Genomic DNA, 24,191 nt, shown 5'->3' with positions numbered 1-24,191 from the left:
GTTGGTGGGGTAGATTCTAATGTGACATTCCTCCAATTTGCAGATGACACTCTTGTTTATCTGGATGCATCAGATGACTAGGTTAGGTATTTAAGGGGCATATTGTGTTGTTTTGAGGCGGTTTCAGGGTTAAGGATCAATTTTAGAAAGAGCAGGTTGTTTGGGGTTGGGAGTGAAGTAGGGGTTTTTAGATGGGTGGCCATGTTTGGGTGTCATCAGGATTCTTTACCGACTGTCTATTTGGGCTTACCTCTAGGAGCGGAGTATAGGTGTAAGTCAATTTGGGATTCTGTGGTCGATCACATGGAGAAGAGGTTTAGTTCATGGAAGCAAAGTACCTATCTAAGAGAGGGAAACTCACTTTAATTAAAAGCACATTGGCAAGCATTCCAGTTTACCATCTGTCCTTGTTTACTATCCCAAAAAGTGTGGAGGAAAGATTGGAAAAATTAGTTAGAAACTTTCTATGGCATGACAAGAATGGAGATAAGAAATCGCATTTAGTGAAATGGAGGGTGGTGTGTGATGCAAAGAAGTATGAGGGTTTAGGAATCAGAGGATTTAAGATTTCCAATAAAGCTTTATTAAGAAAGTTGCTGTGGAGATTCGGGGTTGAAACCAATAGCCTTTGGAGGAAGACTATTAGGGCCAAGTGTGGGGAGAGTTGGAATAGTTGGGAAAGTGGGGAGGCTAAATCATCGTATGGGTGCAATGTTTGGAAATGTATTATGAAAGTTGGATAGGAATTCAAGAAGTGGGTGCAATTTAGAGTGGGAAATGGAGAGAGGGTTAGATTCTAGGAGGATTGGTGGTACGGAGACTCAGCCCTTTGTTGTCATTTCCTCATCTCTACAATCTTTCCTTAAAAAAAGGGAAGTCATGTGTTACTTTCTTGAACCTCAAAGGAAATGAACCTGCATGTGATTTGGGCTTTAAGAGGAATTTCAATGATTGGGAGATGCAGGACCTTCAAGAACTTACAATTCAGCTTGATCAAGTTAATTGGGTGAATAGGGAAGGTGATCCAGGTTGGGAAAAAAGAGAATTATTTGGAATTTACTTCCATTTGTAATGACCTGGGGTCTTTGGTTGGAAAGGAACAAGAGGATATTCAAAGGAAATGATTCTTCTTGTAGAGATACTATGTTGAATGTTTTAGGGTTGTTATTTTTTTGGGTGTAAATTCTATCCAGACTTTAAAGGAGTGTTTTTCGAGGAGTTTGTGCATTGATGGGATTCGTTGTGTGATAGTTGATCTTTTGTTTTGGTTGGTCATCTCGACCTATTGTTGTATCTTTCTTCCTTTTTAATGAATTTGTACTTACCGGGAAAAAAAACCCAACCTGCTTCGCAGACGCATCCACAAACACCAAAAGATACTGGCTGCCGATAGGGATGTCCATGGGCAGGCCCAAGTAGGGTCTTAACTCTTAAGAAGTCAGTAAGCCCAATCCTAATTGCATGTGGGTTGGGCTAGGGTTTCTTTCCTTGTAAAATGGAGAGGGAGAGATATAAAGAAAGAGTTCTTCATCTTCTGTTTGAAGAGCCATAATGATTGTTTTAGAATGCTTTGGATCATTGCTAATGTGTATAGATGTGAAAGGTGCAATATTTAATTCGAATTTTTATTTGACCACTTAAACACTTCAAATATTTTCTAAATTTACCTATGGTTAGAGATTCGTTGACAAAATGCAAATGAAATATACTTTCTTGTTCCATTTCATTTTTCCAAATTATCAGAACATTGAAATGAAATGACATTTTTAACCTTGCTTGTATTGTCTTTTAAATTTTTTTTTCCACACATCTTTACGTTCTCTTCCTCATTTTTTACTTAATTTTCTAAATTTACAAATGTGAGTGATTCACTTGAATGTTGTAACTTGATTTCGGTGCTTGACTTTCTCCGTGGAGGTCCCCTAATCTACTGTGATGCATGACCTCGTTACACAATTTTTAATTGCATTGTCTTCACAGGTAATATTTGCAGAACCAATTGTCATCACTGCTTGTGAGTTCCTTGAGCAGAATGCTGCATCAGCCTCTCCAGTAATAACTCTAGTTGGGTATGTAATAAGCAGTTCTTTGTTGCTGCTTTTGTATTCTCCAAGGGAGAGCAAATGAGAAATAATATTGTATATTTCGTACAACTGATGAATCAGTTAATCCCATCAATAATTTGCTTCTCACGTGCCTATGCTTTTATCATGCTCGCAATGATGGTTTTCTTTTATTTCCTATTTAAAACTTGTCCTATGTCTATGTTTTTATCATGCATGCAGTTTTTGATGTAGAATGGTAGGGAAAAATACATAGTTTTGCAATAGCGATTAATAGGTTTAATGGAAGAAAGGGGTTAGGTTTTAGGTTCTAAAATGATTAAAGCTAGGATAGAAGGACAACATAGGTTATGGAGAGATTATGGTTAGAGGGATTTGAGGTCCTAAGAGACGGTTTGGCCAGCACAAAGGATGTTGTATTTTCCATGGCAGCAGGGTATAATACTAAGAGAAATAGAAAAATAAAGAAAAGAGAAGGAGAAGATGAGATGGAGAAAAGGATGATAAATCTTGACTTCACACCATTAGTGTTCTCTTATAAGAGAAAACCTGTAACTTCTTGTTTTTTTTTAATGAGTATAATTTTATTAGAGAGAAAAGCAACAAAAGGTACCAAAAGATCAAAAGATGGTTGAGGTGACCAACCGAAGAAAAGTAGAAACCTATCTGTCACACATAGAATCCCATCTAAACACAAAGTCCTCAAAGAAACACCCTTAAAATCGGGGCATAATTTGCACCAAAAAACAACCAACCGAAAATGTTTAGCACCAGCTCCTGGAAGGATAACTCTTCTCCCTTGAAAACTCTCATGTTCCTCTCCAACTATAACCCCCAAGAAGTTGCTAAAGGTAGAAACTTCCACAAGATTTTCTTTCTCCACGAAACCATGGTAGTATCCCAACTCTGAAAAAAAGATGGCTGAATTTGGGACCACCCAGAAGATCTTGAAAAGCCCAAAAAAAATGAGACAAAAATACAAATAAAAATCCTGCGTAGGATTCTAAATAAGAGTCTAACTAAATTGAAAAATTAAATTACGCCCCTACTTAGAACGTGGACCATCTAATGAGGGGTTAAGAAAAAATAAAATAAAATTTAAACACAACCCCAAACTCGACAATAATAATGACTCCTAATTAATATGGAATCCTAACAAATATGGGCTATAGGCCTGATGTCCCATCAGTTTTCATATTTTCCAATCAATTGTAATTATTTCTACCAGTGTATGTGTTGGCTTGTTTGTTTCCCGTTGTTGAGATGCGGGATGCTTTGTTTTCTTTCTCTTCCTCTTCCCTTTGTCCTGTATTAGGTTGGTCATCTCGACCTAAGTGACAAAAAGTGAGTTTTTTTGTTTGTTTGTTGAAAAATCATGATTTTATTAATTGCTGATTTAGTCATTTTTTATATTAACAATTGTTTGTTAAAATTGCCAACTTCAATGACTTTTTGAAAACAAGGCCAATATACTATTTTATTTTCTATGTTTATGTTATATATTAATAATATTTATTATTTCAATGTTTTCCTGGCTTTTGCTATTTTTTCCGAAGTTTTCCCTAGCTGAATTATTCCAAATCCCGACATTGTCACTATGACCTCGATCCACTTTCTTTCTTCTTAATGGATTTGTATGTATCAAAATAAATATCTCTACCAAGGACTGAATGTGTAAGAAGCCCTTCATACAGTCAATCTTTGATGTTTTGCTATGTCTTACCAAATTTATCCATATTTTTAGAATATAATTGTTTTTTCAAAAATAATATTTTGGTCAAAGTTTATTGATATTTAAACATATCCATTGAAATCTTGCTTATTTATACATAAAATTTGATTATTTCGGTCGAATTTATTCTTGTTGAAATATTTCACAAACTGAATATCAATTTCCACTGAATTATATACAAAAAAAGGTTGTCAGTTGACTTTTTTTTTTGATTAGTGAATTTCATCTCGATCCTTTTTGGACAACACTACTGTGGTTGTAGAACACACGCATGCTACATGCATACCATAGATGTTTAAAAATGAAACATTATGCTTAACCATTGGATCTATATTTGTAATGGGCTTAGAGAGTTTCTTTGTATAGAAATTTTATAAACATCAATCATGTTGAATTTTTAGGTGTAAATTTGAATTGAGTGGTAAGGCTATGAAGGAGAAAGTGGAGACACACCAAGGAATATTATGTTATCTGCTTGTACCAAAAGTATAGGGAAATTTTTACATGCTAACAATAAGATTGGTTTGGCTTTATGGGGCAGAATGTTGGGTTGTTAGGAAACAATGTGCTCATGTAATGAACATGGTGGAAATAAGGATTAATGCTTCGAAATACAAAATAAGAAAGGATTACATTCGGTGGAGTATGCTATTATCCTCTCCACTCCTCCTCCGTCCCCCAACTCATACAAAGAAAAGTGGTTCTCCAAATTTTGTTATAAATTTATCTACGAAAGTGAAAAAAATTGAGCCATGTGCATGTTGTCAAGTGTATTGTTTGTTTTGACATTAGTTGTTTAATAGAGCATATTTAAAAAATTTGAATTGTTTGTTCTTATGTTGGAGATTATCTCATACAGGGCTACATCACCTCCTTCATTTGCTTTGGAGGTTTTCGTTCAATGTGAGGGGGAGCCTAGATTTAGGCGTCTGTGCCTACCTTTCCTATATTCTCATTCATCCTCAAATGTGCTTGAAGTTGAGGTATTTATTGCATTCTTATGTTTGTTTATTACTGTTGTCTCATTCTATTTCTCTAATCTTTTCTGTTAAATGCTTTTTTTGCTTCAACTTGGTGTTGGTTAACCAGTGATAAGAATGATAAGGATGGGATTCAGTACTTTCATCAAGTGGACAATAAGACTGTTTGTGTCCCAAAAAAGGTGGTCTTTTGGGATTTTAGGAATTTAAAGCTTATGAAAGTAGCCTGTTTGTAAGATGGCTTTGGAAGTTTGGACGAGGACCTAACAATTTTTGGGTGAGACTGATATGTGTTGGGTATGGAAATAAAAATTTGGGTGGAAGAGTGCTGAGGTTAAACTATCATAAGATTGTGGGATATGGGGAGGAATCCAGCATGGGTTGCTAGAATTCTGAAGGGGACATGATTTGATTTTGGCAAAACTGTTAGTTTAAAGACCTTCATTGATGAATCAGTTCCCTGATGTTCATGTATATAGAGTAAAAAAGCTAGCAATTCTGATTTTTGTCACATGGTCAGCGCTGAAATTTCCCAGGTCATTGTTTTTTAGCAGAAATTTCAACGACTGGGAGATGAGTTCCATAGCAGATCTCATGCGATATGTTCTAAACATTCTCATTTCTATCGTGAGATGATGGAAAATGAGTATGGAAGAAGAGTCACAATAGCTGTTACAGTCGGACTATTATACAAAAAATGCTTGAGATTCTCTGGTTTTCCTGTCTATCTTAGTTGAGGAGCAAGATCCTCTCTAAGGTAAATATTTTTCTGGTCTGCTGTCTTGGAAAAGATCTTGATAGTTGGCCATCTCATTTCCTGTGCGATCATCATAGTGAATTATTGCTTAATATACGAACTTAATGGTAAACTAGTAGATGTATCTTAATACATTGAGAGTTACCCTCATTTATCCAGGCCCATTTTTTCAGTCCCTTTGATATCTATACATCTCTCCCTCATTCGGTACTTTTTCCTGTGTGATCATCATAGGATTCTTATGAAGATTGAAGTCACTTGTATTATTTGTATTCTAGGTAAGAGAGCGAAGAGAATTTTTGATGGAAAAGAGAACTTCTTATAGGTGAACACATCAGTATCAAAGTTCTTGAGTTCTTATGGTCCTAGCTCTACAAAGACTTCATGATTTTTTTGTTTGTTTTGTTTTTTTTTTGGTGATTGATTTCATGGTTTTGTTTTTGAGGACTTTGGATATGGGTTGGATATTCTACGTTATGAAGATACAGATTTGTCATATTTTTCATCTTTCAACATAAAATAGCTCACTACACCTGTAATACCTACTTGTGGCCATGATGGTCCAATTGTCTTAGGAAGATTTCTTGACCTCTTAATTCTATTATTTTTTCTCTTGGAATAAAAATCTTTTGTACCTATAAAAAATTTGCATTATATTACCCAAGGATCCTTCATTAATGCATCTTTGGTTTCTGACTGAGATACCATAAAAGGTTGGGTGAACCTATTAAAGAGAAGCATTCCCACCCCAATTATCTTCCCAGATTTTTTTTGATAAGTAAACAATTATGTTGAGAGGCGGTTGAGGGGACCAACCAAAGGAAGGTAGAGACAATGAACAGAGAAAAACCATGCAACCCAACTGAAAATATTGGAACGGGGAAGTTCCAAGGTTTCTCCGTTGGAACTTCCCCGATTCTGGTTGTCTCCTTTTTCTCAGAAGGATACAACAGCCTCAAACTCTATGTGGATCTTCAATATGCCTTTCCAGATATGCCTCTCCAAACTACTATTCCTATAGGCAATGAGGGGAAATGTTGTTCCACCCATTTCTTATGCTGCCAAACTTGTTGTCTATGATTCTCCTCTCAAAGCTTAGATTTCCTCTCCAAATCTTCAAAGCTATTTCCCTCCAAGTGTTGTCTGTATTTAAACTGCCTCAACCCCAATCCCATGGATTTTTAGAGAGCAAAGAGTTCTCCAGACCAGTGAATGGTACTTGAATTTATCCCTCCACAAAAACTCCCAAACAATTCTCACCAAATTTTAGTTACGTAGACTATAATATATAAAAGAGGAAAAAATATAAATTGGGAGACTAGATTGAGTACTTCCTCTTAAGGTCACTATTCAAACTTTAGATGAAAAACCTTTTCTATTGTGGAAATCTTCTTTCAAATCTCTCGATCACCAGATTCCAATTTGATCTTCATCTGTAGGAAGCCCCTATATACCTGGGTACTTCAAAGGAAGCTTCCCTACTCACCCCATAAATTCTCTGATATCAATTCTACACTCTCACTCCTACTGTCCTACAGCACAGAATGCTTCGATAGGTTAACATGTAAACTCGAGACATCCTCAAAACAACTGAGCAAGTACCTTTCTTGAGCAGAAGCCTTAATGAAGAATATGCTATCATCAGCAAATGGGAGGTGTGGCATATAAGTTTTTTTTTTTTTTTTCACTTCTACCTTTTAAGTCTTCCAAAATACCTGCTTCAACTGCTGTCAACATCATTGTACTTACTGCCTCAGCCACAATAAACATAATGGAGATAATGGGTCTACCTGGCTATGTCCTCTCAAGATTTTGAAGAAGCCAGCTGGAAGTCTTTTCATGGCTGAGGATCCATGATTTGATCCATTTTCTCCTCTTCAATTGCAAGCCCATCCTATCCATTAAAAAGACACGATTATTTGCTTTCTCTGTATCAGATTTGCATTCCACACCATGATCTCCCAGTCTAGATATTGAATCCAAGCACTCATTCACAATAAGAACTTGTTCCAAGTTTTGTGTTCAACCAGATTGCCCGATCTAGCTAATGAATCCAAAAACTCATTGCACTCTTTAGCAATAAGAACCCTTTCTTGAATCATGATATTATGCTTGTGCTTTTTTTTTACCTGTTTTGAAATGCTCTCTCTCTTATTCCAGGCTGTAGTGACTAGCCATTTGGTTGTAAGGGGTAGCTATCGCAGTCTTACTTTGGTGGTATATGGCAACACTGCGGAGGATCTTGGACAGTTTAACATAGAATTTGATTTGGATAGTTCTTTGGCTAACCTGGTTTGTTCACCATCTGAGGGAAAACTTGAGGACCTCCCCCCTGCATTACGTTCAGCTAAGTTGAGTTTTGAGGAGTCCATATCCTCCCTAAAGTCATTAAATCTATCAGTTGCGGTACCTGATCTTTCTATTGAAATGAAGCAGTTTCTACATTTTATTCTTAGGATCCTTGACACATCTGATCTTGGGGATGGCATGCATAGAGTTGTAAGTACTGTCGTATCGGCGGTGGCTTCTTATGTTAGTAATGATTTTCGTTGCACAGCAATCACTTGGAACCAATGCAATCATGTTGATTCCAAAACATGTGGAAAAGAACTTCATACTGTTCTCACTGAATCTAGAAATGAGCTTCTTGAACTTCATAAAATGCTTCAAAATGAATCAGTGAGTGAATCTGGGAGCTTATTTACTGAATTATTGGAAGAAGGTGTTAATTTTGAAGCTGACTTGGCTACTACTACTGCTGAACTGTTACGAGATGTTCTCAATCAGTATTTTCTATCTGAGCGGAAATCTCCTACTAACGGACTTCCATTGCTTTCTCAGGTGATTTTATTTCCATATTCTTCTTATGTTCGGAGTGAACATCATCATCTCTTCCTTCGTTCTCATTTGTTTTTCTTTGCTGACTTCTATCTTATTTTCCAGAACAATAGCGTGATAGTAGGATTGAGTGTGGTTCTTTTATTATGCTCTGGGAGCGAGAGTTGCTTTCACTTTGTTAACTGTGGTGGAATGGTGCAACTTGCACGTGTTTTTAATCTTGAGACATTGAAATCTACTGCTGTTATGTTGATGCTACTTGGTGTTATTGAGCGGGCTACTCGGTTTGCGATTGGATGTGAAGGATTTTTAGGATGGTGGCCTCGTGAAGATGAGAATGTACCTGTCGGTAGTAGTGATGGTTATAGTGAAATATTGAAGTTATTGCTGCAAAAGCAGCGTCATGATGTTGCTTCTCTTGCGACATATGTCCTACATCGCTTGCGTTTGTATGAAGTTGCATCCAGATATGAGGTATACTATTAGACTCTTTAGTAAGTTGTGGCTTCTTTGTCTGGTATATGATTTTACTTTTTTGGCAGTCTGCTGTACTATCTTTACTGGGAGGTGTATCTGGTATGGGTGGGGTTACAAGTGTTAGTGTGAACATGCTTGTGAATGTTAAGTTGCAGCTCAAAAATCTCTTGGTCAGTTGAAAATCCTCTGTAATCTCTCTCCATTTCTATTTCTATTGTGAATTTGAATAATGTAGTAGCTCTTCTATTTGATCCGTCTCATATTGAGAATTTCGTTTCTTATTTCATGTTTGTTGACATGTACTGATGTAGAAATTGTTAAAATCAACTGGGTCGATTCAAGATCCTTCACCAGTGGCTCATGCAAGCCGATCATTGATTTTGGGAGAAACAGAGGGATGCTTATCTTATAAAGCGACAATTAACTTGGTTACATCATCTGATTGTTGTTTTTCGAATTTTGATATTGACCCCCATTTACTGTCACTTCTCAAGGTATAATGTTATACCAACTCTTTCTCATCTTCTAAGATGCTCTACTGATCTGTTGGAACCACATTGCATTTTTTTATTTATTGAAAATGGCATTGTTCTCTCATAACTTATTTTGTATTGGGTGATGTATCCCTTGGGAAATGCTTTTGTAGGAATGTTAAAGTTGAAGGATCAGTCGCTTTGGATATTTTATGCTATGAATTTCTCTGTCCACCTTACTTAGAAGTTTTATCCTACCCATTTTTCTGAGCGAGAATATGCTCTTCAATTAAATTTTCTTGTATATTTGGTCTTGTCATTTTCAATAGCTGACATTGTTGAACTCAGGGGATACTTTCGTTTGACAATTTTTATGTGTCAAATATGTTTGATAAAATAAGTCATTTTTTTTAACTGTTTTTTTTTTTTGGGGTGCTAAGTATAGATATTTATTAATAGCAAAAAAAAAAAGAAAAAAAGGGGAATCGAGCCGACCACCTTGAAGGATACAAAGAAGAAAGAAAAGAAACACGGACATCACTACCCAAAAAACCTGACACAAACTACCCTGTTTCTAGACTACTCACCCTATCCCATCTCACAAGGAGATCTTCGAAAAAGATGCCTTGAGAGGCAAATTTGTTTTAACTATGCAGATTGGTTGGAGCAAGTGATGGGGTCAGTTTTGATCCGGTTCTCCATATTGTATCATGCTGTTAGAGTGAAACCAAATGTTTGAAAAGTAGTGTACTTTGTGCTTCTTAACTTGCTTTAGGGCTTAGGGAGGGACTTCAAGATTTGATTTGTGCTGTGTTAACTACAAACCTATACTTCTAGTTGATTTAAAGGGTTTAAAAAAAATCTTGTCCTTGCAACTTCCTTGTAGTTACCGGAAATAATCCTTAATGCCTTTCACTTCTTTTCTGTTTATTTTATACCTTTGCTTATTTTCTTTTTATAAGTACAAATCTTATTAAAGAAATGAAGCAAAATGCATAAAAGCCTAGGAGGTCGAGGAGACCTTCCTAGAAAGACAGAAAACGAAACCTAGGAACTATGCAGTTCGTTTTTTTTTTTTTTTGATAGGTCTATGCCTCTGTTTTACTACTATAAGACGTTCCATCTAAAAACAAAATCCTCAAAAAATAACCCTCTTTTACTCTTTGAAGAACTTGGATCTATTAAATCAGAGCAATTTGATATCTATGATAATGGAGATAGCATCAAGTAATTGCTGTTGACTGTATGGAGATAGCCATCTCTATAACCTTGACTCTGTTATTCTTTTTGTACGCTGGAATAGACTCTTTACTTATGAAAGAAAATTTTACTAATATCCGAGCTGAGGAACATGTAGATACAAAAGCCTTTGAGTTTGGAGTGATGTATGCAAGGGCAGATGGCTAACTGAAAATAACAGTTCTAGGGTTCAGTACACTTTTTCAGCTATGTCACAAATGCTGGTTTTATTGTTCTGGCTTTTTCAATCTGATGTTCATTTTAACAAAGTAACAAGTGCTCATATAAAGAAGGGGAGTGACATGACCAAGCAAATTTATAATTTTTTTCTGCCTTTTCAGTATCCATTTAATGTGCCTGGGATATAAGAAGTGCTCCCAGCTATGTAACTTCTCTAAAAGAAATTGACCAGTGAAATCTAAACTAATTTGGCTTCTCCAGAACTGTGTTCTTTTCTTTCAGTGAATTTCATCATCGAAGCCTTATCCTAAATATCTAATCATCAACCATCGGTCATGAATCATCATCATCATCATCATCGATATCTAATCTTCAAAGTCTTTATATGTTGTTGTCTCACTTGCTTAATATATATACACTTAAGGTTTGACTGTTTCCTTTCAGTATGAGTTGGAAGAACTTTTTCCAACTTTTAGAATCATTGAATTTCTTTTTTGGAAACAGGAAAGGGGATTTCTTCCTTTATCAGCTGCATTATTGTCATCTACTATTTTGCGTTCAGAAAAGGGGCATATGATGAACATATATGTGGACATTGCTGCATCGATTGAGGCTATACTTCTTTCTCTCCTCTTTTGTCGCTCAGGTTTTGTCAACACAACCTCTGTACTATTGAAATTTGCCTGAATCAGTGGGGGTGTTCATAATACAAATCTACTTATTCTTGTTCAGGATTAGTGTTCCTACTACTTCAGCCTGAAGTTACTGCTGCAGTAATTCTTTCACTTCAAGGTGTTGAAGATATGAATAAGGAAGAATGTGTGCCTCTTCGATATGCTTCGGTTTTAATATCTAAGGGATTCTTTTGTCGCCCTCAGGATGTTGGAATGATCACTGAGCTGCACCTTCGGATGGTTAGTTCCATTATTTTGTTAGTCGAAATTTCAACCATTCCCTTTCTTTGGAACCTTTTTCAGCCAAGTGATGTCTGACCGCTTTGGTGCAGGTGAATGCTGTTGATCGTTTGCTCACATCAATTCCTCACTCTGAAGAACTTCTATGGGTTCTGTGGGAACTATGTGGCCTTTCCAGGTAAAATTGGTTTAGTTATCTTTTATCACCAAGTGTCACATGCATGGTTTTAAATCTTGCCTGAGACCAAGACACATAGACATGGCATCTCACACCTGCAGAATCTTGTGAGATAAACTAGTTGACTCGGATGATTTTTGAAAATCTCGGTTGAGTCAGTAAAACTCGTGAGTCAACCGGGATTTTGTATATTTAAATGAAAATAGTTAATTTGTTAGAATTTGAACATTTATTATCTAAATGAAATATGATTTTCTAATAAAACACCTAATCTATTCTACCTTATTTTATAAAAAAAATTATAATTATTTTCATATAAATATATGAATAAATAATTATAAACAGAGTTAAATGGTTTATCTTGTCTTGTATGAGTTGACTCGTCTGAAACAACTCGGCCTCATCCATGGGCGAGACGTCAAACCGATATTTGAAACCATGGTCACATGGATCACTTTTAATAGACCTTAATGACATAATTTGCAGGTCTGATTCTGGACGTCAGGCTTTGTTGGCTCTAGGACATTTCCCAGAGGTACAGTTATGCTATCAATAGTAACATCTCCTTTCACCTTGAATTACCGGTAGTTGTGTTAATGGATTCTATACTGTAACTGTCAATTGGAATTTAACAGCAGATTGTAATGCAGGCCTTTCCCCCCACTCTTCCTAAAGTAGGACAGACCTAGAATTGATAAAACCTAGGTTGCCCAGCTTCAGCTTGATTTACTTTTTTTTTTTTTAAATTTAATTATTGTTTGTGTAGCACTGGATGGTATTTCAAAATTGTATCTTTTCATGTCACTTTTACTGGTGTTTTATAGGCAGTTTTGGTTTTGATGGAAGCATTACGCTCTGCCAAGGACTTGGAGCCAGTAGCTTTGAATAGTGGTAGGCTGTTTTTTTTCGGGTAGTTCTATTCGCTAACATGTATGCAGTTTTGCTCGTTTACTTGTGTTGAAGCAATCCACTCATTCACTTGAAATCTGTATATCCAGGAGCTTCACCACTAGATATTGCAATCTTTCACTCAGCGGCAGAGCTTTTTGAAGTTATTGTTACTGATTCAATGGCTTCTTCTCTGGGTTCTTGGATTCAACATGCTGTGGAACTTCATAGGGCTTTACATTCATCTTCCCCAGGATCTAATAAGAAGGACACTCCTACAAGATTGTTGGAATGGATAGATGCTGGTGTAGTTTATCATAGAAATGGGGCTATTGGACTTCTACGGTATGCTGCTGTTCTTGCTTCTGGAGGAGATGCTCACCTTACTTCAACTAGTATTCTGGTATCCGATTCCATGGATGTTGAGAATGTTGTTGGAGATTCTTCTAATGGCTCCGACATTCAGGTCATAGAGAATCTCCTTGGGAAACTTGTTTCTGACAAGTACTTTGATGGAGTTGCACTTCGCGACTCCTCTATAGCACAACTGACAACAACATTTCGAATTTTGGCATTCATTTCCGAAAACTCGGTAAGAAGTCTTACTCTTTTGCAGTTTGCAATATGATAAGCTTTTTCCTATCGATCGAAAAAGAAAAAAGATAAATTATTCCTGCCTGAATGTTTTCTTGGTGAAGGCTGTTGCTGCTGCTCTTTATGAAGAAGGTGCAGTGACTCTTATATATGTAGTTCTTGTCAACTGTAAATTCATGCTTGAGCGGTCTTCCAACAGCTATGGTAAGTAAATTGTGAAGTTACTCTTACATTATTGTGGTGGTTTACATATATTAATTTACTACCAGCACTATAGAAAACGATGGTTGCTCACTTAAGAGAAAAGGAGATAAACTAATTGTGGAAAACTTTCAAGATAGTTTGTATGTTTGTTAATGGGCCTGTTTATTCCTTTCTTGGTATGAATTAATATTCCTTATCAGAAATTTTGATTAGGATTAGTCAGGTCCTATCTACCATCAACTGAATAGCTGTGTAATCTAAATTTGATCTTACTTTACCAATCAAGAGGAAAACTCTGCGAAAATCTTACTTACAAAAAAAAAAAAATAATTCTGCTAAAATGATCAATTCAGATTGGGTCTTGAGAAAATAAACAAGAAAGATGTGAAAAAAATTGATGTAGAAACATTTATGCATAGTTGAGTATTTGTCCATTATCTTTATCATCATAGTGACCGTCCTCCTGTTCCTCATTACATCATTATTTTTGGCTATTTTCGTGAACCCTGTTATTCCATTCCTTTTTTTCTAGGTTCATACCCTCCACTGAACTAAATTCCTTAAATCTTGTCACACACTTTGATATCCACATGTTTTGCCTCCCGTTTCCTCCTTGTAGAGCCTTCGATTGGCATCATTGCACTCCTCATCAGTCCTGTCAATGGCCTTAGTTGCACATGTTTGAACCATCCCAAACAATTTCCTTTTTCTTCATCTTTTAGAGATCCATTATCTATGGGTAGGAATACGAGGTAATCCGTTATCTATCTCACATTGAAGGACAGATCGATTCTCCTCAACCGGTATTGGTTCCGAAAAAGAAGCAACTATCTGTAGCAATGTTCTTAGATGCTAGGGCGTGAGGCGAGGTGTTCGGATTTTCAGTGCCTCAAGGCGTAGGGCGTAAGCCTCATGGGCATGAAATTTTTAAATAAATATTATGAAATATATAAATTGTTCATAATAAAAAATAGGATAACCAACACATATTTCTAATATTTAAAATTCCAAGTTTCAATCCACATAATAAAAATCAAGTTTTAATTCCCTATAATTAAGATTCAATAGTCAATACCCAATGTTAATCATGTCTACTATCCACCATTATCAAAAATTCATGTCCACCACTAAAAACTACTCTTAAGACCCAATCACTCTCTATCTTACACTATACAACAACCTATGTAGTAGTATGAGAAGCATAGGTATAGAAAAACATTTAAATAGAAATAAAAATAAGTTAAGAATTTTTTTTTTCTATTTACAACTGAGGCTCATGCCCCAACAAAAAATGTACGCCTTTTTAGTGATTAATGCCTCAACAACGCCTCAGTCTACTGCCTCAACATGTTTTTGGTATGTCTCATACTGAGGTGCACCTCGAGGCTTGTGCCTCAAACCCCTCTGAAAACATTGATCTGTAGCACAATAAGACCACCCAGACAAATGGGACATTTTTCTGCATCCTGATTTCTCAAATTTCTCAATTCTATGGAGCCTTGCCTCATTTGGAATTTGTTGGGGGTCTCTAGAAAGAGAGTAATAGCTGCATCTTTGAAGGTAAGGAGCAATCTTTGTAGGTTTTGGTCATTTTTATCTTAGGTCTTTTATATTTTTGGGTGAAGTCTTGAAAGAAAATTCAGAAGGGATGTTTTTTTTTGAAGATTTTCTGATTTGTAATTTATCTGCTGAGTAGTGTCCATTTTCTTTGTTGGCAACTTGTATTCGGGCTTGTCATGTTCACCTCCCTTCTTTTTGTTTCTTTGACTAAAATTTTACTTCTCAAAACAAAATGTTTTGCTTGTTTATATCAATTTCTTTTATGTGATAATCATATAAACAATATTTCGGTACATATTAATTTCATCCATTGAACTTTAATGGACAAGGTATTTGTTGAGGTTCTTATCAATGGCAAGATGTAATATTATTAAGTTTCTAACTTGAAAGTTTCTGGAAGAACATTTGGATAGTAACTCTTATTAAACATTGGGCTAAATAGTTTCATTTGATATCAAAATTGGTTGATGCCATCCTATTATAATAATTCTTCGTGTAATTAAGACACTTATCCTTGTTGCATTATTTCCATCTAGTTTTCCATGTGTAACTGGAGTTTGGTTTCTTGCACAGATTACCTCGTTGATGAAGGTGCTGAATGCAATTCTACCTCAGATTTGCTTTCAGAGCGCAGTCGTGAGCAGAGCCTAGTGGATCTTATGATTCCTTCACTTGTACTACTGGTTACACTTCTGCAGAAATTGCAGGTATGTGGTATGGGATTTTTTATCTGTTTATTTCTCAATATTCTAGTATTTCCTTTTATCTACTACATTTTCTCTGTTTTTTGCCTTTTCTTTTCTTGTTGAATAATTGATGAGGACATCAGGCCCATGGCCCATATTTGGTGGGAGTCCATACTGATTAGGAGTCTTTAGTATTTATTTATTATTAGTGGTCCACACTCTATTTTGAGTTTGTGTTTAAATTCCATGTTTTTAACCCCTTACTAGATGGTCCACGTTTTAAGTAGGGGGGTATGTTTTAATTTTCTAATTTAGTTAGATTTTTATTTAGAATCTTACGCATGATTTTTATTTATTTATTTATAGTTTTTTGTATTTTATTAGTTACACTATTGTAGGACTCTCTGTTGGAGCAGAACACTATATATATGTTAGGAGTAATAAGTTGTTATTAGTAGGGATAGTATTGTACATTCTTGGGTAGTAATCTTGTGACATGGAAAAGTAAGAAACAAACAGTTGATGCTTATTATTGTCTTTTCCTTATTTTGTTATTTTGGTTACGATACATAATACATTGTGCGGCTAGGATTGGAATCAATTCGACTCCTCCCATGTTTCTCCAATATCTTCTTCTATTCTCCTTTTCAAACTATTAATCTACACCACCCAAGAATTTACAATACTAGATGGTGGATATCCTATCTGAAGGAGAATCTGCCTAGTTTGCATCTGTGTATCCTTCTATGCGAGTATGACCATTTGACTTGTATAACAAACCACATTGTTGGGAACCCTTCATGTACCTTACAATACGCTGCAATGTTACCGAATGAGGTACTTTAAGAGCTTCTATAAACTGACTAACAATACTCGCATCAAATAAAATGTTCGGCCTGGTAATGGTGAGGTAGTTCAACTTCCTAACAAGTCTCCTATACCTACTAGGATCATCAAAAAGATCTCCTTGATTAAAAGTCAACTTCTGTTTTAGATCGATGGGAGAATCCACACGTTTAGAACCAAGTAAACTAATCTCATCTAATAAATTTAGTTTTTATTTTCTTTGTGAGAGACTAATACCACCAGCTGAATGTGCAACCTAAATACTAAGAAAGTATCTTAGTTTACTCAAGTCCTTAGTATGAAACTTTTGTTGTAAAAATATACATATAATTTGTTATTTTCAAATCAATGAATGAATAAGAAAAAAGTTATTTTATAGGTTTTCTCTTATGAGAGACCTCTTATGGTGTGAGGCCATTGGAACCCTTGGTGTGATACCAAAGCCATTCAATCATCCTTTTCTCCATCTCATTTCTCCTTATTCTATTTTCTTTATTTTCTATTTCTCTTAGTATCATACCCTGCTGCCATTGAAAATAGAGCACCCTTTATGTGGACCAAACCATCTCAAAAACCGACTTCAAATCCCTCTAAAACCAGTCATAATCTCTCCATAACGTATGTAGTCCCTCTACCCTAGTTTTAGCCATTTTATAACCTAAAACCTAACCCTACATCATTTCCTCCATTAAATCTATAAATCCCTATTACTAAACTTTGTATTTTCCCTCCCTTCTTGCATTTTGATTAAAATATTAGTATGTTCAATGTATCAATGAGTAGAAAAATTGGATATAATTTCTTTATGAAAATAGGAGGGGTATGAGAGGTGGGTTGTAAATATTACTGTTATTAGTTTCTTAGTGGTATTTACTTCTTATAATTACTTCACTTAAGATTTAGTTGTCCGTGATTGCAATGAGTTCCTTGGGGCCACCCTCCCGGGTTCGGTTGATCCTTAATTCAACCAGTTGCAAGTAGGACTCTCAGAGGGGGTGGTGCGTGTGACCGTGGGATTAGTCTCACCCAGAGGGTGGGGATACCCATGATAAGCCAAAAAAAAAAAAAAAAAGAAAGATGTAGGGGGGTTTTGTTTCATCATATCGTTATTTTTTAAGGGCGTGTTTGATTGCAAGAAAATTATTTTCCTGGCAAATCATTTGTTTGCATTTCAAGTGCATATGGAGTAATACCTAGAATCATCCATTTAAACCTTTATGCACATTGGAATGAAATCAATTAGAACTGCAAATCATCCACCACCTATCATGTATCAAATCTATGAGATCAATCTCTAGGTACCTGATGGGTGCCTGTGTGGAAATTGATCATTTCCTTGTTCCGCAATAGGATTGCATTTAGGGTTGGGTTTGGGAATAGGGTCTGGTTCTGGGAGAATAAATAGTGTGGTTTGGAGCAATTTCCAACTTTGTATGAGCTATCTTTGAAGAAAGAGTACTTTATCTCCAATGTTAGGATGCAAATAAGTAATGAGTTCTCCTGGGATTTTGTGTCACACCCTGAACTTCTAACACGAATCCCCAAGACTGTCTTCAAAGATAGCTCAGACAAAGTTGGAAAATTTTCTTTAGAAAATTGTGTAAGTTTCCGTTCTCTTTAGAAAATTGTTTTCTTGAGAAAGCCATTCTCTGAAGAATACAATTTCTTGCTAAACAAATACGGAGGTAACTATTAAGAAGGTGCCAGCTTGCTAAGTATGTTAAAGTCTGTCAGTGTTGATACCGCGGCCTGGTTTCAAAACCCATTTTCACCTACTAGCTATTAACTACTTATCCATTTACTTATAAAAAAATAGATCTAATGATGGAAGTAATCTTGTTTTTTCTCCAAGGATACATTTCTAGTCAGCTTATGTGCAGACGATCTATTTCAGATTTCATATGTTTTGGCTTATCTCAATAATTGTATATTTGCAGTCTCCCATGTTCAATAGGGAGGGGGACCAAATAGTGTGGACTGTGAATTAGAATGGGAGATTTTTCGTCAAATCTTTTTATAAATCCTTGATTCAATCACCTTCTCCACCTTTTTCTTCTAATCATATGGGTTACTAGACTACCCTCAAAGGTTTCCTTTTTATTTGGATTGCTTCCTTCAATAAGATCATGATCACTGACAATATCATTATTAGGGGTATCACCTCAATTAATATTTTCTATCTTTGCTGAGTGAGGAGTGAGTCAGTTAATCATATATTCATACATTGTTTCTTGCAACAGAAATTTGGCTCATTTCCTATATACCTCTTTGATGTGTTTCCCAAACTTAGTATTGCCCCTTTTGAAAAGTTGGAATTGAATAGTTTAGGATTCTTTGGACAACCACCTCTTTACTATTTGTCGGGGGATTTGGAAAGAAAGGAAGAGCAGGTTTTTCAAAGGGAAGGAACATTCATTTAAAGAAGTGCTTATTAGCGTTCTAGAATTTTGTTCTTTTGGTATAAGGTCTTGCCCGAATTTAGGGGGGTGTTTTTTGCTTTGCGTTTCCTTTTGTGTTTAGGTAGGTCTCTCAACCTCCTTTCTTTTTTCATTGAGCAATAATATCTCTACTTTCCTAAAACAATTGTTCTTGTGGCTTTTGTAGGAAGCTAAGGAGCAGCATCGGAATACAAAGCTACTGAATGCCCTTTTGCGATTGCATCGAGAAGTAAGGTGATAGAAACATTTTTGTTTGCCTTATCATGCAAGACTCTTATTATTTATATTTAATTCTTTGGGCGTTATGATTGCAGTCCAAAGTTAGCTGCTTGTGCAGCAGACCTCTCCTCTCCGTATCCTGTTTCTGCGCTTGGTTTGGGAGCTGTCTGTCATCTTCTTGTGTCAGCACTTGCATGTTGGCCGGTATTTGGTTGGACTCCTGGCCTATTTCATTGCCTGCTTGACAGTGTTCAAGCTACCTCATCCCTAGCTTTGGGCCCGAAAGAAGCCTGCAGCTTGCTATGTCTTTTGGTATGCAAGTTTCTCGTTTTCACAAGTTCATATAGCAAACACATGATGCTTCTATATGTGCTAAGATTTGAACTGAGATTTGTGTTTCATGTTAAAGTTTTCTTTGTTCGTCTTTATCTCTCGTTGTTGAGGAATTATTACTTCGTCCTTTTATGCCTGGGACTTCCCATTTTGTAAACCTATCTGGATTAGGCAATAATTGAACTTCTTAGCTGCAATATCCGGACATGAAGTCATGACCTGAAAGTTGCATTGCAATGTGTCAACCAACTGAGCTTTGGGTCCAAGCTGTAAATTTTTTGGGTGCTGTCACCAAGAAAGCCTGTTTTTAGTGAGACCTGTAAATTGGGTGTGGGTTTTGAACACAGGTGTATGGTATCAAACCCACTGAATTTACCAACTAAGTTAGTTGGCATGTTCATCAACAGGATGTTTCATATATCACCCATTGACTTCACACACCTTTATGGACAAATATCAAATTAGTCAAGTCCTAAATGCAACTCCTTACATTATGTGTTTTTTTTCTTGTTTTATTTTTTTTCATCGCAGGGGTGTGCTAATTTTCTTTTTTTCATTGCAATGATATGTACTTTTTCTTGTTTTTTCATCGTAAGGGTGATCTATTTCCTGAAGAAGGTATCTGGCTTTGGAAGAATGGGATGCCCTCATTGAGTGCTATTAGAACATTGGCTATTGGGACATTACTAGGGCCTCAGAAAGAGAGACAAGTTTCCTGGTACTTACAGCCACGACATGTTGCAACACTTCTCAGCAGATTGACGCCACTGCTTGAAAAAATTGCCCAAATTATCATGCATTTTGCTTTTACTGTATGTAATTTCCCAAATATTTGGCCTTCCATCAATATTTTGTTGTTTTTCTACTTTGGCCTTCTATCATTGTACCATAGTTCTTAGATTGCATACTATTGATGCTTTATCATTAAACAGGCTATGGTTGTCATACAAGACATGCTTCGAGTTTTCATAATTCGCATCGCATGCCAAAAATCTGACAGTGCTGTTGTGCTGCTGCGACCCATCATGTTGTGGATACGTGATCATGTTTCCGAATCATCTCCTCTGTCTGATACCTACGTTTTCAAGGTGCTACTTGCTGCTAATCTTACCCTTTATTCACAATAGGTACTGAACATTTGTTGTCATTTCTGTCCAGGTGTATAGACTACTTGATTTTCTTGCTAGCCTATTGGAACATCCCCGAGCCAAGGTTGTTTTATATGTGTTTTTAGTTTCATATTTTGAATTGAAATCACATGATTTTATTTTTCTTACTATTACTTCCTGCCAGTCATTGTTGTTAAGGGAGGGTGTTATTGGGATACTAATCAAAGCACTTGAGAGGTGTTCTGATTCATCTAATTCTGAAGGGAAGATATTTTCAGAAAGCAGTACTTCAGTTAAAAGTGAATTCACTCAGCTTAGTTGGTGTATTCCTGTGTCCAAGTCCTTGGCAGTGATTTGTAGTTCACTATCATCCTCGCAACACTCCGAAATCTATGATGAGTGAGTCATGATGTATGCTGTTTGAGATTCTTCTATCTTTTTCTAGTAGACTTCTTTTTCTGATTTGTGTTTCAAATATTCTTTTGTCCTTCTCCTATATTGTTGCAGTTTCAAAAGGCTGAGCACTAAAGACTGTTCCTTGATTTTGCACCACCTCCTTAAGTTATTCCAGGTAACTTCTTGTAGCTGTTTTGATAGAGATGTTGGCTCTGATTTTTTAGACACATATTTATCCTTACATATTTCAAGTTTAAGAAATCCTCATATCTTGGGGCTAAGTTGTTGTTATGTATATCAAGTTTGAGAATATATTTCATAATCTATAAAACTATAAAAGCATATTCGTTCATTATTTTTGGTAAGTAAGAAAAACTAGAAGAATTGATAAGCTATTAGACTATGATAAACTACCATATGAATTGAGGAATTTAATGCACATTGTGTTATTTTTCCTACAACCTCATGTATTTAGGGCCTGACAGCCAAGGATGGCTATAATTCTATATGAAAATGATAACTTAGGTTCAAAAATGCAAAATAGGGGTGTCCTTCAATTACACAGTTGATAGAACTATGTTTCTCCTATAAATCAACACTGATGAGCTGCCAGTTTCCTTACAAAATTTAACCTCTTTTCTAAAATTTCTGCTGACCTTTTAAGAGCCTTTTCATATTTAATTTACTACATCCACACATATTGTCACTTGACATTAGTTACCAAGTTCATGCATTTTATATTTGAGCGATTAATGGAATGTTGCTATGATGCTTATGATACGTCATATATGCATGCATTTGGTGCACTTCAAATGAAATTTACTTAATTTTTTATTTATTTATCACATTGATAATAATAAATGATTTACGAATTAATTAGGATTCATTTCTTAGTTTGTGTTTAGAAATTTATTTTTGAAGAAGCAATCAGGATTCATCTTTCTATCTTTTGATTCATTACTCCGTTGTAAAGGAGTTCTGGTGTCACTTTCTCTCCTTATTTTGTACACCTTGAATCTTTCCTAGTTTTACTAGGGCATTGTTTCAAAGATGACAGACTGAGACTTTTTTTTGGTGTAGAGAGAATATTGCGGACACTAAAGATTTTTGGTGTATGTTGGGGCATTTAGAAGGAAATGAATAGTAGGATTTTTGAAGGAACAATCCCTCCCCTAACCTTGGTTTGGGGTTCATTCCCAACTTCTTACCTTGGCCTTCCGTTCGGAGATGCTTATAGGAGTAAGGTAATCTGGGATGCAGTCATTGAGCATATCAGAAGAATTGGGTCTTGAAAATCTGAATACCTTTCAAAGGGAGGAAAAATAACATTGATCAAGGGCATCCTTTCAAGCATTCCTATATGTTTATGTCTTTGTTCTCTCTGTCTAAAAGTGTTGAAATGCAGATTGAAAAATTGATTTGAGGTTTCGTATGGAATGACAAAAGGAAATATGAAATTCCATCTTGTACAGTGGAACTGATTTACCACCCAAAGAAAAATGGGGGCCTTAGAATTAGGAGGATTGGAGTGATGAACATGGCAATACTTGGACAATGGTTTGGAGGTTTGGGGATGAATCTTCTTGAGCTTTTTATCAATGAAGTCATTGTACTTATCAGGAAAAAGACAGAAAATAAGCAAATATAATAGATTTGCAAGGGATGAGAAGTTCGATACCTTAAATTTTAATGCATTTCCATGCTTCTCTTGTAATAATATTTAGCTGTAAACCTCGTCCTATTCAAGTTGTAGTTGAGTTATTACTTGAACGGTGTCATTTTTGCACTTTTTTATTTTATTTTTTATGAAGGTATCTTATTGAAAATGAAAGAAAAGAAAGGTAGTGGGACTTTTCAATTTACATGTATTTAATGGATTTCCACTGCAAAAGATCTCCACATTATGCATCAAGAAACAAAACTATGCCTTGGTACTGTTTTATCTTTAAAGGTGTAACAAAAGGCTGGTTATGTCTGTCTCCTTATTGAATGGGCTACTGGAAAATCTCAGTGCATATGGTGCAAGACAAATCCCACATAACGAGGTCAGAAGGGGTTCAGTTGTTTTCACGTCTCACCGTTGTGCCCAGTTTGTCTTGATTGGAGATCGATGAACAAGAAATGACTAAATTTACCATGCCTTAGTACTGTCATTAACAAAATCTTATTTGGAAAACAAAAGAAAAGAAAGGTACTCCTCACTCAGTTATTGGCTTTACTCGGCATCCTTGGGTTGTGCCTATTTTTGTATGTATCATACATCTCCACCGACCATTGATTGAACAGCTGTTTTCCTCTTGAATTTTAGTTTAGACTAGTTGACTCTCATGAAATTCTTACATGCTTATTAAAGCTAAGCACTTAAAAAGTGAGTTTTTTTTTCCAATCCTTATTTCTGTGATGGTAATGAGAAAACCATTTCCTTCTTCCAGGTCCTTCCAGTTGGAAAGGAATTGCTTGCTTGTCTAATTGCCTTCAGAGAATTAGCTTCTTGCAGCGAGGGTAGAAGTGCTTTTGCATCTATTTCTGTACAATCCCAATCTTCTAGTTTAGAGGATCTTGAACCGGAGAGAGGCCATGAACAAGATGGAAATGATAACAACCTTGATGAATTTGATTGGAGAAGGTGTCCACCTTTGCTCTGTTGCTGGAGAAATTTATTGCGATCGATTGATAGCAAGGATGGTTTATCAACTTATGCTATTGAGGCTGTTAGTGCATTGTCTTCAGGTGCTTTACGTTTCAGCATGGAAAGTAAAAAGTGAGTTCTCTTCTTGAATCATTGGTTATTGTCTTTCAAATCTCCTGTACCTGCTTACTTGAATTTTTTACGTTAAAAATGCTGAAACTGACTCCCTACAACACTGCTCAATACTCAGCTGACGTGGCAGTGTGCACAGAACCATTGATTTTTTTCCTTGTATCTTGAGGAAAAAATCTATGGTTCTGTGCACATTGCTACGTCAGCTCAGTTTCGAGCGCAGTGTTGTGGGGGAGTCAGTTTAGAACAACTCTTTTTACATGTCTGGTTAGATGAAAAACAGAAGCCAATGCGGTGAGAATCAATTATCAGCTTTGTAACAGGAT

The 24,191-nt window shown here is 35.9% G+C and overlaps 1 protein-coding gene across 1 annotated transcript in view; it reads left to right on the top strand.

The window, feature by feature from the left end:
* Window positions 1-24,191, top strand: part of EMB2016 (mRNA methyltransferase EMB2016) — a 41,363-nt gene that overhangs the window by 8,966 nt on the left and 8,206 nt on the right. Inside the window, exons 2-23 of the mRNA XM_086445764.1 lie at window positions 1,981-2,069; window positions 4,655-4,778; window positions 7,693-8,373; window positions 8,476-8,844; window positions 8,913-9,017; window positions 9,159-9,341; window positions 11,244-11,385; window positions 11,472-11,653; window positions 11,746-11,831; window positions 12,318-12,366; window positions 12,656-12,722; window positions 12,830-13,311; window positions 13,418-13,517; window positions 15,651-15,784; window positions 19,214-19,281; window positions 19,362-19,578; window positions 20,196-20,411; window positions 20,532-20,687; window positions 20,758-20,811; window positions 20,893-21,107; window positions 21,216-21,279; window positions 23,537-23,865. Coding sequence (XP_086301890.1) covers window positions 1,981-2,069; window positions 4,655-4,778; window positions 7,693-8,373; window positions 8,476-8,844; window positions 8,913-9,017; window positions 9,159-9,341; window positions 11,244-11,385; window positions 11,472-11,653; window positions 11,746-11,831; window positions 12,318-12,366; window positions 12,656-12,722; window positions 12,830-13,311; window positions 13,418-13,517; window positions 15,651-15,784; window positions 19,214-19,281; window positions 19,362-19,578; window positions 20,196-20,411; window positions 20,532-20,687; window positions 20,758-20,811; window positions 20,893-21,107; window positions 21,216-21,279; window positions 23,537-23,865 — 4,112 coding nt within the window. The remainder of the gene's footprint in view (window positions 1-1,980; window positions 2,070-4,654; window positions 4,779-7,692; window positions 8,374-8,475; window positions 8,845-8,912; window positions 9,018-9,158; window positions 9,342-11,243; window positions 11,386-11,471; window positions 11,654-11,745; window positions 11,832-12,317; window positions 12,367-12,655; window positions 12,723-12,829; window positions 13,312-13,417; window positions 13,518-15,650; window positions 15,785-19,213; window positions 19,282-19,361; window positions 19,579-20,195; window positions 20,412-20,531; window positions 20,688-20,757; window positions 20,812-20,892; window positions 21,108-21,215; window positions 21,280-23,536; window positions 23,866-24,191) is intronic.

The sequence above is a fragment of the Akebia trifoliata genome, chromosome 6 (assembly GCF_017979445.1).
Source record: "Akebia trifoliata isolate Shusen 1 chromosome 6, ASM1797944v1, whole genome shotgun sequence".
In the NCBI taxonomy this organism is placed as follows: Eukaryota; Viridiplantae; Streptophyta; class Magnoliopsida; order Ranunculales; family Lardizabalaceae; genus Akebia; species Akebia trifoliata.
The sequence above is the reverse complement of the archived record's forward strand: the minus strand, read 5'-3'. Positions and strand labels throughout refer to the sequence as shown.